Genomic DNA, 13,352 nt, shown 5'->3' with positions numbered 1-13,352 from the left:
CGGATTATTTTTAGATGCACGTGCCCTATTGCGACTTGCTCACCATGGATCCTGGCCATTCGACAGCACACGGAGAATTCGATCGAGATCCTGATGTACCGCCGTTCCTGGCGGCCGGAGCGGGCGGAAGGCCCAGTCCGATGTACATCAACAACGCGGAATCGGGACCCGGCATCCAGCAGGAGATGGACTGCACCTGTCAGATTCACTACGCCACCTACAACCGACCGAAAATGCGCAATAGCAATCACGTTGCCGGCATTCACAGAGCGTCCACCATGCCCCGCAAGGTGGCCTTCGAGGGGCTGGCCAACGTCTACCAACAGACGCCGTTGTGACAAATCGACGACAATTGACTCCCGAATCTCTCCCTCCCGCCGAATCGTCTTTTAACCTTTTGTGTGTGTATAACATGTGCTGTCCTCTCAATAAATGAACGGAAAAAAAATAATAATGAAGAAAGGTGTTTTCAAGTTATTTTTACCACGTCAATAAACCGTCTATGTAGATTCTCATTCTATTGTGTTTACATTGCGACCATTACAAAGATACAGTTCTATCCATTGAATAGAAAGCCATCTTTTTGTTATCTTTTCTTTTTAAAGGGGCTTATTCTTCAATCTTCATGCCGGTGCCGACTTTGCCGTGCCTCCTCTCCCACAGCATGCGATGCTTCTGCTTCATGTAGGCATCCTTGACGTTGTTGTAGGGACCAAGGTCTGCGTCTGCATTGCAAGGGAGGAGCATTAGAATCATTGCAAACTCATCGTAATTGAAATGATGCACTTACATTTCATGCAGAAACTTTCCGAAACTTTGTCAAATTCTTCCTTAAGCTTGGCACATTTTCTATCTTGATCTGGTATCTCATAAGCAATGCACCTAAAAGAATAATGAATATCAATGACCAAAGATTTAGAGTGTGGAAGGATTTATGAGCTTACTCCTTCAAGCGCTGACGAACAAGTTGAACAATCTCACCATCAACTAACCTGTAAAGACAAAAAATTTGTTAGTTCAAAGAGACATCCATATCATTTCATATAGGTGGCATACTTGTCACGGTTGAATTGTTGCTGTGCCTCAAAGCGGCAGACAGGATCATCAGTGTAACACTGATCGATGGTTGGGACTCGTCGAAACTTTTGGTGGTAGTAAACATGGTCTGGTCGATTGGGGGTCACAACCGATTCTGTTTAATTACGAGAATTGTCAGGTGATTGATAAACAAACAATAACTGTACCGATACGACTCTGCATTATTGCTTTATTCCAATCTTACCTCGGAACCAAGTAACAGGACGATCAATAGTGTTTTGCACCGCATGGACGAATCGAAAGAATGGGTTATGAGCTGGTGCTCTTGGAGGATCTTCCATTTTAACTTAGGGTTATTAAGTAAATTATTGAATTCGAGTTTGAAATTGACGAAAAATTGCCTGTTTTTCTTAGGTTTTCGTGACAGACGACGAACTAGTCGGCCATACTTTCCGTCTCTCTATCAGCATTGCCATTTCAGAAATTCCGTTAATCGAGAATTCAGATTTTCAGAATCATTTTTCAATTTATTTTTGAATTAGAATCAAAAATGATTTCGCAGTCCAAATGAAATAGAAATAAAGTGGGGCACGAAGGGAATCCGATCTAATGAGTCAGCGTTGTGCAAACTTGAATAGGCTGGAAGGCAAAATCGTAAAAATGCTAGAATTATTAGAAAATCACTTTTTAATTCCATGTTGTAAAAGAAAAAAATATTTTAGGTTACTAACAAAGTAACAATTCAAAATTCAGTTTAACAATACAAGTTATTCGTTTTAATCATAATTTAATTTCAAGCGGGTGGCGGCGGCTGGCGGCGGCTGTAAAAAGTTGGGTGAATTTCAAAGACGAGTTGGCAATGCTGGTTACTGCATGAGGCAAAACTATATATATATGTACCGGTGTGCCAGTGAATTTCCTGTACATCTCTTTCCGGCATTCTAAAGCAATGGTAAGTCAGTGCCCACTAAAAGAAATATTTTATCTTTAAACATCGAGCGTATTAAACTTTTGATTCACGTAAATTGTTGATATTGTATATGGCAAAAGTTCATTGTGTAGTTAGACTATAATATGTGTCAAGAAATGTGAATATTTTACTAGAATTTTTAATCTTGTTGAAGCGTTGTTTTCATCGAGTGGAATTTTTTAATAGTAGGATTGTAATTTATTATTGTTTCGTTTTATTGATTCATGCTTTGTATTTACAGTCTCACCGGAAATTTAGCGCGCCTCGCCATGGCTCCATGGGGTTCTACCCCAAGAAGCGTTGTCGCTCACATCGTGGTCGCGTAAAGTCCTTCCCCCATGATGATCCCAAGAAACCTATCCACTTGACTGCTTTCTTGGCTTACAAAGCTGGCATGACCCATATTGTTCGTGAATGCGACAAACCTGGCTCAAGTAAGTTTCGTTACCTGTCAAATTTCACTCAGGAACATGCTGAAAAACTACTCGCAAAGCTGACATATCAATGGCAGAGACTAATTTCTCTTTCTTTAAGTGTAGAGGTCAACAAGAAGGAAGTTGTTGAGGCGGTTACCATCTTGGAAACACCACCAATGGTCATCGTGGGCATTGTTGGTTATGTTGCCACCCCCAAAGGTCTTCGTGCTTTGAAAACTGTCTGGGCCGAACATATCGGTGAAGACTGCCGTCGTCGTTTCTACAAGAACTGGTACTTGACTTTTCTTGCCTGGTCTTAAGATGGTCAAGTGATGATTTAATATGGTTCCTGAGCTAAACGCCTGAAGACAGACTTTGCTTGAACTAGGGCGAACTGATGACTATCTAAGACCTTTTCAAATAGTAAATGCTCATTAATACTCCAGCTCCTCTGACCAAGCGTTCATGAGCTTCACATCCAATTGGGTCTACAGTCTCCGCTCAGTTTTCAACTGATGAGGCTTGTGCCCATGAAGGATTCTTTTTACCACGGTATCTTATCTTAAAGGTATAAATCCAAGAAGAAGGCTTTCACCAAGGCTTCAAAGAAGTGGCAAGATGACTTGGGCAAGAAAGTCATTGAAAAGGAGCTGAGGGCCATGAAACGTTACTGCAAAGTGATCCGTGTCATCGCTCACACTCAGGTTGGTATTCTGCAAAATTCTTGTTTTGGAATTTTGACGTCATTTTTTTTTCTCTTATTGCAGATGAAACTTCTCCGACAACGTCAAAAGAAAGCGCATATGATGGAAATCCAAGTCAACGGAGGCACCATCCGCCAAAAGGTCGACTGGGCCCGTCAACACTTGGAGAAGACCATTCCAATCACCTCTCTCTTCGCTCAGGATGAGATGATTGACGTTATTGGTGTCACTAAGGGCAAAGGATTCAAGGGTAATGAAATGTTTTGTTATACTTTTCTGCTATTTATTATTCGAAATGATGAGAACCGCTATAATAGCACTGTCAGAGTACCGTGTTGAAATCCATGTTGCCTTCCTTTTGATCGTTATGTAGAATTTTAAATCACTTAGATTTGTTTTTACCTTAAATTAAAATGCTCATTTTCTCTTAGGTGTCACTTCTCGTTGGCATACCCGTAAGCTTCCTCGGAAGACCCACAAGGGTCTCCGCAAGGTCGCTTGTATTGGAGCTTGGCATCCGTCCCGTGTCCAGTACACGGTTGCTCGCGCCGGTCAGAAGGGTTACCATCACCGTACGGAAATGAATAAAAAGATCTACCGTATCGGCAAGGGTATCCACACTCGCAAAGGAAAGGTATGTAAATTCTCTATTCCATTTCGAGCCTCAGAGTCACCGGTCTAACGAATGTATAGTATTCCGGTGCTAGAGGATCTCGTAAATTAAAGAGGGTCTAACCACTTATGCTCAACCGTAGTTCTTAAATTACTATGGTAGATCACCTCGGTTTGATACAGTTCATATTTACTATCTAATTAAGAGTTATACTAACCTTCAATTTTCTATTGGTTCTAGGTTATCAAGAACAACGCCGCTACCGAGTACGACTTGACAGACAAGTCTATCACTCCCATGGGTGGCTTCCCCCATTATGGTGAGGTCAATAATGACTTCGTTATGATCAAGGGATGTTGCATGGGACCCAAGAAGCGTGTCATCACTCTTCGCAAGGTGAATACAAATTCTATTTTTCTTTTATATATTGCAACGCTGATGATGATAAACCCAAGAGCCTATATTTTGTATGAGAACCACGTGAAATTTAATGATAGGACTGAAGCATTTTCCCCTACAAGGCTACAACAATGAAGAGGTTTTATGAGATCACAAAGTGTTAGTTTCTTTTCTTTCTAGGCTTTGGTTACCAGTGCCAAGCGTGTTGCTTTGGAGAAGATCGAGCTCAAGTTCATCGACACATCTTCCAAGTTCGGTCACGGAAGATTCCAAACTCCGGCAGACAAGGCCTCGTTTATGGGACCTACCAAGAAGACCAAGACCCCGGCTGCTGCTGCCGCCGCTACCCCTGCAGCTCCCGCCAAGGCTTAAATTTGGTTTGGCATTTTCAGTGTGTATCGACCGTGTTGCAATTGTTGAATACATATTGGATATCGCTAAATTTGCATTTACTTTCTTGATCAGACAATCATCAGAATTACTGTACGATTAAATGAACATTTGTGGCCAGGGTTGCTTTTCTTGCTTAAAACGTTTCAACTGCGTAATAGAAAATGAGGCATCGTTGTACAGCAGATGTTTACGCTACAGATATCAGAATTACATAACTCATATGGCTACAGTGATCGGAACATTTATTTCTAGATGCCTAGCGATGTTTGGTCGCACAATCAGCAGAATTGTAGGGACAGGTAAAAGTGTGAGGCTCTGCGAACGGGTCTCTAGTGCAGCATTAACTTGTTCAGTCTCGTCTACGTGTAAGTATTAGTTACGTAAGCAACAGCATTTAAAGTGCAACATTTATTTGTATTTATTTCTGAATAGATAATCAAAGAAACATGTCATGCCAAGGCAAAGGTTCCTGTCAAGATCTGCAAAAGAAACTGACACCTCAGCAATTCAGAGTGACTCAAGAAAAAGGCACTGAAATAGTAAAACCTAATTGTATTCTTAGTTCTGAGAATCATTTTAAAAACTAAATTTATATTTGAAGGCTTTTACTGGCAATTTTTATGACCATCACGAGAAAGGAACTTATACCTGTGTTTGTTGTGACACTCCACTCTTTAGGTAAAATGAGTTTTGGTTTTTGTTACTTCAACAAGTACTTACTTTTGTATTTTTCTATGATTTTTTAAATTCTAGCTCTGACACAAAGTATGATTCTGGTTCAGGATGGCCATCATTCTACAAAACTCTTGAATTATCACCATCTGTTGAGAGTGTTGAACGTATATCAGATGCTTCACATGGAATGATTAGGGTGGAAGTAGTATGCAGAAATGTAAGTTTTACCTAGTAACAGAAAAATGTTAAACTTATTTAAAATTTAACTTTTTAAATCTTTAATAGTGTAAGGCACACCTTGGGCATGTTTTTGATGATGGCCCAAGGCCAACAGGAGAACGCTTTTGCATAAATTCTGCGTCCTTAGGCTTTGTGGGAATTGAAAATAAGTAGCAAATGATGGATTTGCATTTCTTGATGTACCATGTATACCAATTAATTGCTGTGAGCACATACAATATATAAAAATTAATTATATTTCACTAGTTATATCATTTACAACTAATATGGCACTAAAGAAAAATTTAGGGATAGCAATCTTATTGTGAAAGCTCCTCTCAACTCACTGCTTCTCAGTCAGAAAATGTACAACACCACTTTCCAAACGACATGGTGTTGATACTAACAAAGCAACGTCAATCAACAGTCGCATTTTATTTCTGAGCACGGTTGTCTATTAATCTATCGAATTTATAATTAATTCACTAGGAAACCTGAATAAAGCATATAGTAAGTAATACGTTAAGTACTAAAACCATGATTTTCCCGTCGCACTTGTCCGTGCTATGCGTAGAACTTTATGCTGAACTGTGGGCTTTCATTCCAGATAGATTTCTTCTATTGTGTTGCTATGTAAATTACACCTTCCTTTTTTATCTTCGTGATAACGAAGCTGTTGTATTCACCATTCACGCGTCTGGTTTCGCAAGAATGATCTGTTCCTGGTTTTTAACGCGCCTCTTGGAATTCCTATCAAAGGATCCTGATTGGCGTTTCCGTATCGCTTACCATCTCGCTCAGAATTCAAAAGCCAGCATAATAAATTCTCTTAGTTTCGAGTCTCAAACTCTCAACATTTGGCGTTTTATAAAATGGGTGGACGTTGGAATAAGAATAAGATGCCAGTTGAAAAGAAGATCTCAATCATTCTACCTGTATTCGGAGTAACAGGTGCAAGTAAAACTTCTCACTATTGTGAATATTGTGTATAAATAGCTAATTATGTCTTGCGGCGGATCGTGCGGAAGAGACTTGACAAAAGAATTAACGGCTGAACAGTACCATGTTACGCAAGAAGCGGGCACTGAAGAGGTAAAGTCAAAATTTAAGGTTTTCTATTTTAATTTGATTTAAATGGTCTGTCTTTTCAAGCCTTTTACTGGAAAATTCAATGATCATCACGAAGTAGGGACTTACATTTGTATCGTTTGCAGCAATCCACTATTCAGGTATGAACGTTTTTTTAGTCCTTGGCTTAGTTTCTGATAGTAATTTTTGAATAATCTTTCTTGGTAAATCTCAGCTCTGAAACCAAATATGACTCTGGTTCCGGTTGGCCATCGTTCTACAAAACCCTTCCGTACGAAGCAGAAAAGGAAACCGTTGAGAGAAAACCGGATGATTCCATCGAAGGAAGACCTAGAATTGAAGTGGTGTGCACAAAGGTAAATAACAAAGATAAAAACCTGTTTGGGTTGGGGTTAACTGTTCCTGGAGCTTCAATTTATTAAAATTAAAACGTTATTCTGATTAATTTTCAATTCAGTGTCAAGCTCATTTGGGCCATGTTTTCCAAGATGGACCACAACCGACTGGAGAACGTTTTTGCATCAATAGTGTGGCCATTGATTTTGCACCAAAGGTAGAAGACGACGTCCAAGAAAAAAATTAGGTTTTTTAGCAATGACAACTTGTTAGTTAATGAATGGTTATCGTGTATGCTTTTATTTTATGTAGTGTAAAAAATACCAATAATTACTCAGTTTAAATAATTACGTTGTGTTTTTAATGCTATTCTATACAAATCTTTTGTGTTCGCGCCATGATAAGAAAGTTGTTTAAAGTGGCCGCTTTCGGTATTAAGGACGCAATTTCATTTTGAGTGTGTTTAGGGATTGAGCTATCGAGCACTAGTAAGTGTTGCCATAGTTATTTCTAGGACGATGTTGAGTGTTGACTGTTGATACGGTAAAGTTTGAGGGTTAGGTTAGTCACACGCTTTATTATTGTGACACTTTGTTAGGAGCAAGTGTGTTGTGTCTTTTTGTTCTGGGCGTTCGTGTGGGCAGTCTTCTCTTTCCGGTTTCTGTCTGCTGATGGAGTAATAAGTTTGTTGTGGCCGTTTAAAGTAGGCGAAACGGGGCATTAGGATACTCCTCATGTGACTTGGGTGCTGCTGAAATAAAAAATGAAGTGGCCAGTACCAACACGACAGTTTTGTATGTATGTATGATGGAGTTTATCTAAACTTTTATCACTTTGTTTCTAAGATTGCCCAGTATATGTTTATTGTAGAATTTCTGGAGGCACAGCGTAGAGTTGCTTCAAATATTAGGCAATTTTTGAAAAACTTTTGTTTTAGGGGGGTGAACCATAATGTTAAGTTTTACCATAATGTTAAGTTTTTTTTAAATGCTGAAATCTCTTTCAGAATTCTCTGTTGGCTTATATATCAGTACTGTGAACTTTACTACTGTTTCCTTCAGCTGAAGTTCCTGGCTCTTTTCAGCTGACCATGGACCAAAGTAATTGCAAATGAGAAATGAGGTGATTTATTCACTTAGTCAAAATTAGAATTGTTTTTCTTTTCTTTTTTAATTCTTATTTCTTGAAAGCCAAACTCAATGTCACTACCTGACTGAAATTGTTTCTGCTATCTAGAAGATCTCAGTTCTTTTGAATGACTCGGTGTAACAACTCGCATCAACTTATTCTCCACTCCTGTCATTTGATGATCCAGCATGATCCAGTAAAGAAAACCTGTCTGAGTGTTGAAATCCAGGCAAAATTTTGTTGCAATGTGCAACAGAATAATTTCTACCAGTTGAGCTAGGTAATAAAGTCAAATCAAGTCATATTTAACCAACTGGTAAAACAGGGTGAATCTTTCCCATTAGGGTAACCCCCATAAGTAGAGACACATTTATGAATCAGGTTCTTTTTAGTGTGTTATGAATATGGTGATACCCTGACGATGGGTCTTTTAGTTCGTGTCCTATCCTTGGTTTAGGTTTAGGGACCCGATTTTTGTATATGTAGAATTTTAAAATTTTTCTGCCACAAATATTCATAAGTTCCTTTCTAATGATTCTGTTATTTTTTATTTAGACTTGACCAAAGAATTGAATTGTGTGAGGTTGTGCGGACAAGTAAAACGGAACTTACAGCAAACTGGTGGAAGACAACTGACAAGAAACCAAATCGAAAAAAAGCAGTCAAATTGGTGCTTGCTTGAATTCGAAATTCAGAGACCTAGGTGTAGCGTATAGCACTAGGTATTTTAATTTGAGCTAAGCTTTAATAAAAAAAAGCTATTTGTGGATTTAATATAATTTTTTTCCAAACTTTTTTTAAATGAAAAATTCAATCACAAACATACCTTGCAACGCAGGTAGCTTACAATATTTTAACGTAAATGTTTTTATTTGTTCCTAGATGGCGCACGGCGAATAAGTTTTAGCCATTGACAGCAGACAGCATGTTACACGTCATTTTGTTCTGGACAGAAGTAAGTGATGTTTTCCTTCCAGAAATCATCGGTCGGCTTTATTTAACGCGAAGCTGTTAAAGCAAACTCCAGACAATATAGAGTTCAATCAAAACTCGTATTAAGGAGGAAGGAGAGAAAACAAAACTTTAGAGTGACAAGATGGAAAACGAAATAATGTTGGATGGGTCGAGAATCTGGAGATATCACTTCTGAACTTAACACTGAACAACCTGAAATTCACTAAATTGTAAGTTGTGTGACATTTTTTGCATAGAAAATTAAGCATTAATGGATAAAGTCTTTGTATTCTCTTAGTTTTGCTCATTAGCCAACAAGGCAACATCTGATGATTCTGATGATGCCAATGCCATGATGGAAGAGAACACTTGGTGAAAGATCATAATTTGGTAATATGATTTGATAAATAAATGTGATACCTGGGCTTCCTTGTTTTCTGTTGCCATTTCCCCTTGAGACCTAATAATCCCGCTGTTAGTCATGCTTCCACTGTGATAACCAGGATGGAAGAGTTTTAGTTAATTCAGGAAATGTTTGCTTTTCAAAATTGGCAATCTTTCAATTAGTTTCCCATCTGTTTATTAATTCTATGCATTTGTTGGTTAGTTTTAACATTTTGGGATTTTGTCAAGTCAACAGCTATTTCCTTCAGGGTTGTGTTCTGTTATGGATTTTTTAAAGGGGGGTTTGTTGTAAGCAAGAAAGGCAGATACTGAAAGAGGTTTAGTTTATTTGTTCCACTGTAGAGTATTCTTTAAAGTTTCAATGAATTTGTATTTAAATCTTAAATGAGTCATCTAGTTTCATATAAATTTGAGTTTCAATGATAGGTATAATATAATGTTGCCATATAATATTTGGGTTGAATATTTGAACTTTGAAGTGATATAATGTAGCATATTATTTTTGGTTTCGTACAGGATTTCCAATGATGCTGAAGATTAATTTTATTTTGGTTATAGGTTCATGTTTACATGGTGGGGTGGTGTTGCTGTCCAATGTGGCGTGTTGTTGCAGCCTATGGTGGTGAAAGATATCTGCATCAAGTTGCTGTTTCTTGTGCATCCAAGGTGCTGGTTTTGTGCTACAGGAGTTACATCCAGTATTGTGTTTTATTGCTAATTGTTTCTTTGCAGTTTACCTTTTATACGTTGAGAAGGAACAAAAAAAAGTAATACGGGGAGGTTTATGTCAAACAAATAATAAACATGTCCGCGATTGGGGAATGAGGAGGAAGTTGGGGTGGGATATTTGATTATCATTTACTAAAAGAAGTTCGGTATATTTTATTATTTTTTAAATGAATATGCAGGTGATAAAATCTGTTGTTAACCCATATAACCTTCTCCACTTACACATCCATTCCTCAAACCCCGACATAAAGTCCCACATCCATTCCTCAAACCCCATAATCTCCAACATCCAATTGTCACAATTGTTGTATACGTATAATCGTATTCATGTATAAATAAATAAAATGTCATTGTATATAAAATGCGTCAACTATATTTATTCTGGAACACGAACAAAATAAACAATTCATTAAACAGAGCGTCCGGTTCAAGACAGTTTTTTTTTTTGCGAGGCTTTTTAGCAAGCAATCCGCCACCCAATTTGACAAAAAGTGATTGTTTGTTTTCACGGAAATTGCGTCAGACGGTTAAAAAATTGTCTAGTTCAACAATCTCATGTAGAAATTTGCATCTAGTCTACTGGTGCAAATTGCGATTCTTTAATCTTGATTAATTTAGGTGATGTGTTAAAAGCAATTGTGGGTAGCTAAACAATTGAACTAACTTTTTCTGAATATTTTGGTTTTAGATCACTTTGTTGTTTATAGACTTTCTTGTGATCTATCTTCAAAATATTCTGAAAAAGCGAATTAGTTCAATTTTTAAGCTACCCACAATTGATTTTAACACATCACCTAAATCAATCAAGCTTAAAGAATCGCAAAGTGCACCAGTAGACTAGATGCAAATTTCTACATGAGATTGTTGAACTAGACAATTTTTAACCGCCTGACGCAATTTCCATGAAAACAAACTATCACTTTTTGTCAAATTGGGTGGCGGATTGCTTGCTAAAACTCACACATGCAGTGTCGGCGTAGATCCAGGGAGATTACCTGGAAATGGAAGAGGAGAGAAGAGTGCGAGGCAAGTTTTACTGGGGAGCGATTAGCCATACTAGGCTTCCGGGTTAGACTCATGACCCTCTAAAAGTTTTCGTCGGATCATGCGCCTTCCAAGTCCCCGTTCGACCAGAGCCCTCCCCTCCTCCTGGTTTCACAGCGGGTGAGTGACCACTGGCGGGCGTTGGTTAGTGGTTAGTTAGGAAAACGGGGCCACAGAAAAGAAGGGAGCCTAGATATGCACTTTTAATTTATCTACATCAACATAATTTTCTTGAATTTCAGCGTTTACTCGCCAGTTTCACCATTCCAATGGGTCAGTCTATGGAATGGCGGCAACAGATTCACCTAAAAGGAGATTTAAGTAGGATTTGATCAATAACAAGAACAATCATAATCAATAACAAGCATGATGCTATTATGAGGCGTAGAGAAACAAGTCAACAAAAAATAATGGAGAGCACTTCAAAAATATTGAATCAAATCAGCAAATCAAGAATATGCACTAATTGTTGTCTTATGCCATATCCTGTAGTTCAGTAAAAAATTCAGGAAATTAATTCAAGATTAATTCAGGAAAAAGCCGAATTTCACATTCGACTGTTAGTTCTTTTGGGCGTCTAATAAGTACTAAATGAAGTACTAACTCCTTTAAAATCCGAAAGTAGGCAAGCAAATTACCAAAGTCTAACAATTGAGCTTTGTGGCTTACGGTCAGTTATCACACAAAATTATCTAACGTTAACTGCCGATAAATGTCTTTAGAATTGCGTAAAGTAAAAGTATCTGAAACAGTGAAACTACTGTTTTTTTTCTGACTGATGAAAAACGATCTAAGCCATCGTCTAGCCTTGTAAACAAGAGATGTTTAAAATTTTAAACAGCAAAATGAAAAGGATCCCTGTTCTAGCTAAATCGAGACTTATACTAAAATAAGAAAAAATCATACCAAACAAAAACAGGTAATAATAAATCTACTTACGCAATACTGCTACATTAGCACAGCCACAGTTCTTTCTTTTTAAGGTGTTATTCTCTGGAACTCCAAAATTCTGATCATGATCAAAAGAAGAAGTAAAAGGAATTAGTATAAACTTTACTGTAGGGCCTACAACTTACAGTAAAACTTACACCACGAATATGAAGGGTCGAGTCTATTGCACCGTCGGGCTGACGGTGCTCGAATGGGGTTTTGCGCTATTGCACCGTCAGGCCGCTAGGGGCGCTCTGACGGCTGACGGTTGGGGGTACCCCTCTCTAGTCTCTGCATCTGACAGCTGGAGGCCTGGAGCTAACCTACCCCTTTCTGACGGCTGGGTGTACGGACCCTATCCTTCCCGGACCCTACCCTTTCCAGAACCATCAGGCCGCTAGGGGCGCTGTGACGGCCGGGTGTGCCCTCCCCCTATCTGACGGCTGGAATGACCCTTCCCCTTTCTCTTTCTGACGGCTGGGTAGATTCAATGTTTCCAAATTCACCAGCCATTTTGGTTGCCGGTTAACGTGACGGAAAATGAAACGAATGAAACTTGCGAGCGTGTCTTAAAGAAAATTCTTAATTGACAAATTCTGGCGGAAAACTTTTGCTCATCAGCTAAATAGTTTGTAAAAATGGCGGAATGAAAATTTTCTTGTTCGAATTTCATTCGTTTGCATATTTCTTTTTAACCCTTTTCCTTGTCTATATAATTTAAATAAGAACTGCGGTTGACTCTTTTAAGCTGAACTCCGTTTAACTTAATTAAACTACTCAACAGATGGACGACAAAACGTAAGCTTGAAAAATACATCATCAGCTGACAAACAAAACACTACCATCATGGCGGCGGTGATGACGACCAGTCAACCAGCTAGTTAAATGTCAGCCATGGCTGTGGTGCTGTGGTCAAGGTGTTTGATAGTCGTTGTGTTACATTGTTTCATTTCATTTGTTTGTTAGAATTTCTTAAATAACAGATTAGATCAATAACACGTGGAATGTTACGGTGTTATTCTTCATATTTTGAAGCAGGTATAAAGAGCTCGAAAAGTTAAGAATATTTATTTTAAAAGAAAGCGTTGTGAAGTAAGTAAATAAAAACAAAAAAACATTATGAATAAGGTACCCCGATTAAATTTAATTGTCACAGCCGCAAAGCGCCTCTAGCGGCCTGACGGTTGTGGTTACAGTACGGTACCCAGCCGTCAGAATGGGGAAGGGTTACTCCAGCCGTCAGAAAGGGGTAGGGGAACTCCTACCCTAAACGTCAGAAAAGGGGAGGGTACACAGCACCCAGCCGTAGA

The 13,352-nt window shown here is 38.5% G+C and overlaps 4 protein-coding genes and 3 long non-coding RNA genes across 14 annotated transcripts in view; 4 read left to right on the top strand and 3 right to left on the bottom strand.

Annotated features, from left to right (window-relative positions):
* Positions 1-584, top strand: part of LOC124340915 — a 41,461-nt gene extending 40,877 nt beyond the window's left edge. For all 4 annotated transcript variants that reach the window (XM_046793718.1, XM_046793721.1, XM_046793720.1 and 1 more), the window contains one exon: positions 15-584. In XM_046793718.1, the coding sequence (XP_046649674.1) occupies positions 15-338 (324 nt within the window). In that variant the 3' untranslated portion in view covers positions 339-584. The remainder of the gene's footprint in view (positions 1-14) is intronic.
* Positions 500-1,509, bottom strand: LOC124341380 (NADH dehydrogenase [ubiquinone] 1 beta subcomplex subunit 10-like). Its single transcript, XM_046794473.1, has 5 exons — positions 1,283-1,509; positions 1,057-1,192; positions 945-992; positions 791-882; positions 500-725 (listed from the first exon to the last, which is right to left on the bottom strand). Exons 1-5 carry the CDS (start codon positions 1,377-1,379, stop codon positions 610-612), a joined length of 489 nt encoding a protein of 162 aa, XP_046650429.1. The 5' UTR covers positions 1,380-1,509; the 3' UTR covers positions 500-609.
* A 371-nt stretch (positions 1,510-1,880) lies between these two features.
* On the top strand, positions 1,881-4,582 carry LOC124341119 (60S ribosomal protein L3-like). The gene is made up of 8 exons (XM_046794056.1): positions 1,881-1,990; positions 2,250-2,442; positions 2,548-2,716; positions 2,993-3,128; positions 3,192-3,378; positions 3,560-3,762; positions 3,982-4,137; positions 4,321-4,582. The coding sequence occupies exons 1-8, from the start codon at positions 1,988-1,990 to the stop codon at positions 4,510-4,512; spliced, it is 1,239 nt and encodes a 412-aa protein (XP_046650012.1). The 5' UTR covers positions 1,881-1,987; the 3' UTR covers positions 4,513-4,582.
* Positions 4,314-5,645, bottom strand: LOC124341522. The gene is made up of 2 exons (XR_006918413.1): positions 5,506-5,645; positions 4,314-5,436 (listed from the first exon to the last, which is right to left on the bottom strand). It is a non-coding gene; the product is annotated as an uncharacterized LOC124341522 (long non-coding RNA).
* Positions 5,646-6,323: 678 nt separating this feature from the next.
* LOC124341400 (peptide methionine sulfoxide reductase MsrB-like) lies at positions 6,324-7,199 on the top strand. Its single transcript, XM_046794497.1, has 4 exons — positions 6,324-6,519; positions 6,580-6,656; positions 6,731-6,872; positions 6,974-7,199. Exons 1-4 carry the CDS (start codon positions 6,430-6,432, stop codon positions 7,097-7,099), a joined length of 435 nt encoding a protein of 144 aa, XP_046650453.1. The 5' UTR covers positions 6,324-6,429; the 3' UTR covers positions 7,100-7,199.
* Positions 7,200-7,394: 195 nt separating this feature from the next.
* Positions 7,395-10,423, top strand: LOC124341475. 5 transcript variants are annotated; one of them, XR_006918296.1, is made up of 6 exons: positions 7,395-7,646; positions 7,859-7,974; positions 8,043-8,260; positions 8,863-9,164; positions 9,233-9,324; positions 9,898-10,423. It is a non-coding gene; the product is annotated as an uncharacterized LOC124341475 (long non-coding RNA). The 5 variants fall into 5 exon arrangements; XR_006918295.1 differs by lacking the exon at positions 7,859-7,974 and having other exon boundaries at positions 8,089-8,260; XR_006918294.1 differs by lacking the exon at positions 7,859-7,974 and having other exon boundaries at positions 7,395-7,650; positions 8,089-8,260.
* Positions 10,424-11,329: 906 nt separating this feature from the next.
* LOC124341568 lies at positions 11,330-12,217 on the bottom strand. Its single transcript, XR_006918480.1, has 3 exons — positions 12,201-12,217; positions 12,052-12,121; positions 11,330-11,417 (listed from the first exon to the last, which is right to left on the bottom strand). It is a non-coding gene; the product is annotated as an uncharacterized LOC124341568 (long non-coding RNA).
* Positions 12,218-13,352: the final 1,135 nt, after the last annotated feature.

This window comes from Daphnia pulicaria, chromosome 5 (assembly GCF_021234035.1).
Source record: "Daphnia pulicaria isolate SC F1-1A chromosome 5, SC_F0-13Bv2, whole genome shotgun sequence".
In the NCBI taxonomy this organism is placed as follows: Eukaryota; Metazoa; Arthropoda; class Branchiopoda; order Diplostraca; family Daphniidae; genus Daphnia; species Daphnia pulicaria.
The sequence above is the reverse complement of the archived record's forward strand: the minus strand, read 5'-3'. Positions and strand labels throughout refer to the sequence as shown.

Excerpts from the sequence above, each read along its gene's own strand:
- LOC124341400 (XM_046794497.1), top strand. The coding sequence starts at position 6,430 with ATGTCTTGCGGCGGATCGTGCGGAAGAGACTTGACAAAAGAATTAACG. Across the intron at positions 6,520-6,579 it reads AAGAAGCGGGCACTGAAGAG|CCTTTTACTGGAAAATTCAA; the intron begins GTAAAGTCAAAA and ends TGTCTTTTCAAG. Across the intron at positions 6,873-6,973 it reads TTGAAGTGGTGTGCACAAAG|TGTCAAGCTCATTTGGGCCA; the intron begins GTAAATAACAAA and ends TTTTCAATTCAG.
- LOC124341380 (XM_046794473.1), bottom strand. The coding sequence starts at position 1,379 with ATGGAAGATCCTCCAAGAGCACCAGCTCATAACCCATTCTTTCGATTC. Across the intron at positions 1,193-1,282 it reads TCCTGTTACTTGGTTCCGAG|AATCGGTTGTGACCCCCAAT; the intron begins GTAAGATTGGAA and ends GTAATTAAACAG. Across the intron at positions 883-944 it reads GTTCGTCAGCGCTTGAAGGA|GTGCATTGCTTATGAGATAC; the intron begins GTAAGCTCATAA and ends TTATTCTTTTAG.
- LOC124341119 (XM_046794056.1), top strand. Across the intron at positions 2,717-2,992 it reads CGTCGTTTCTACAAGAACTG|GTATAAATCCAAGAAGAAGG; the intron begins GTACTTGACTTT and ends CTTATCTTAAAG. Across the intron at positions 3,129-3,191 it reads GTGTCATCGCTCACACTCAG|ATGAAACTTCTCCGACAACG; the intron begins GTTGGTATTCTG and ends CTCTTATTGCAG.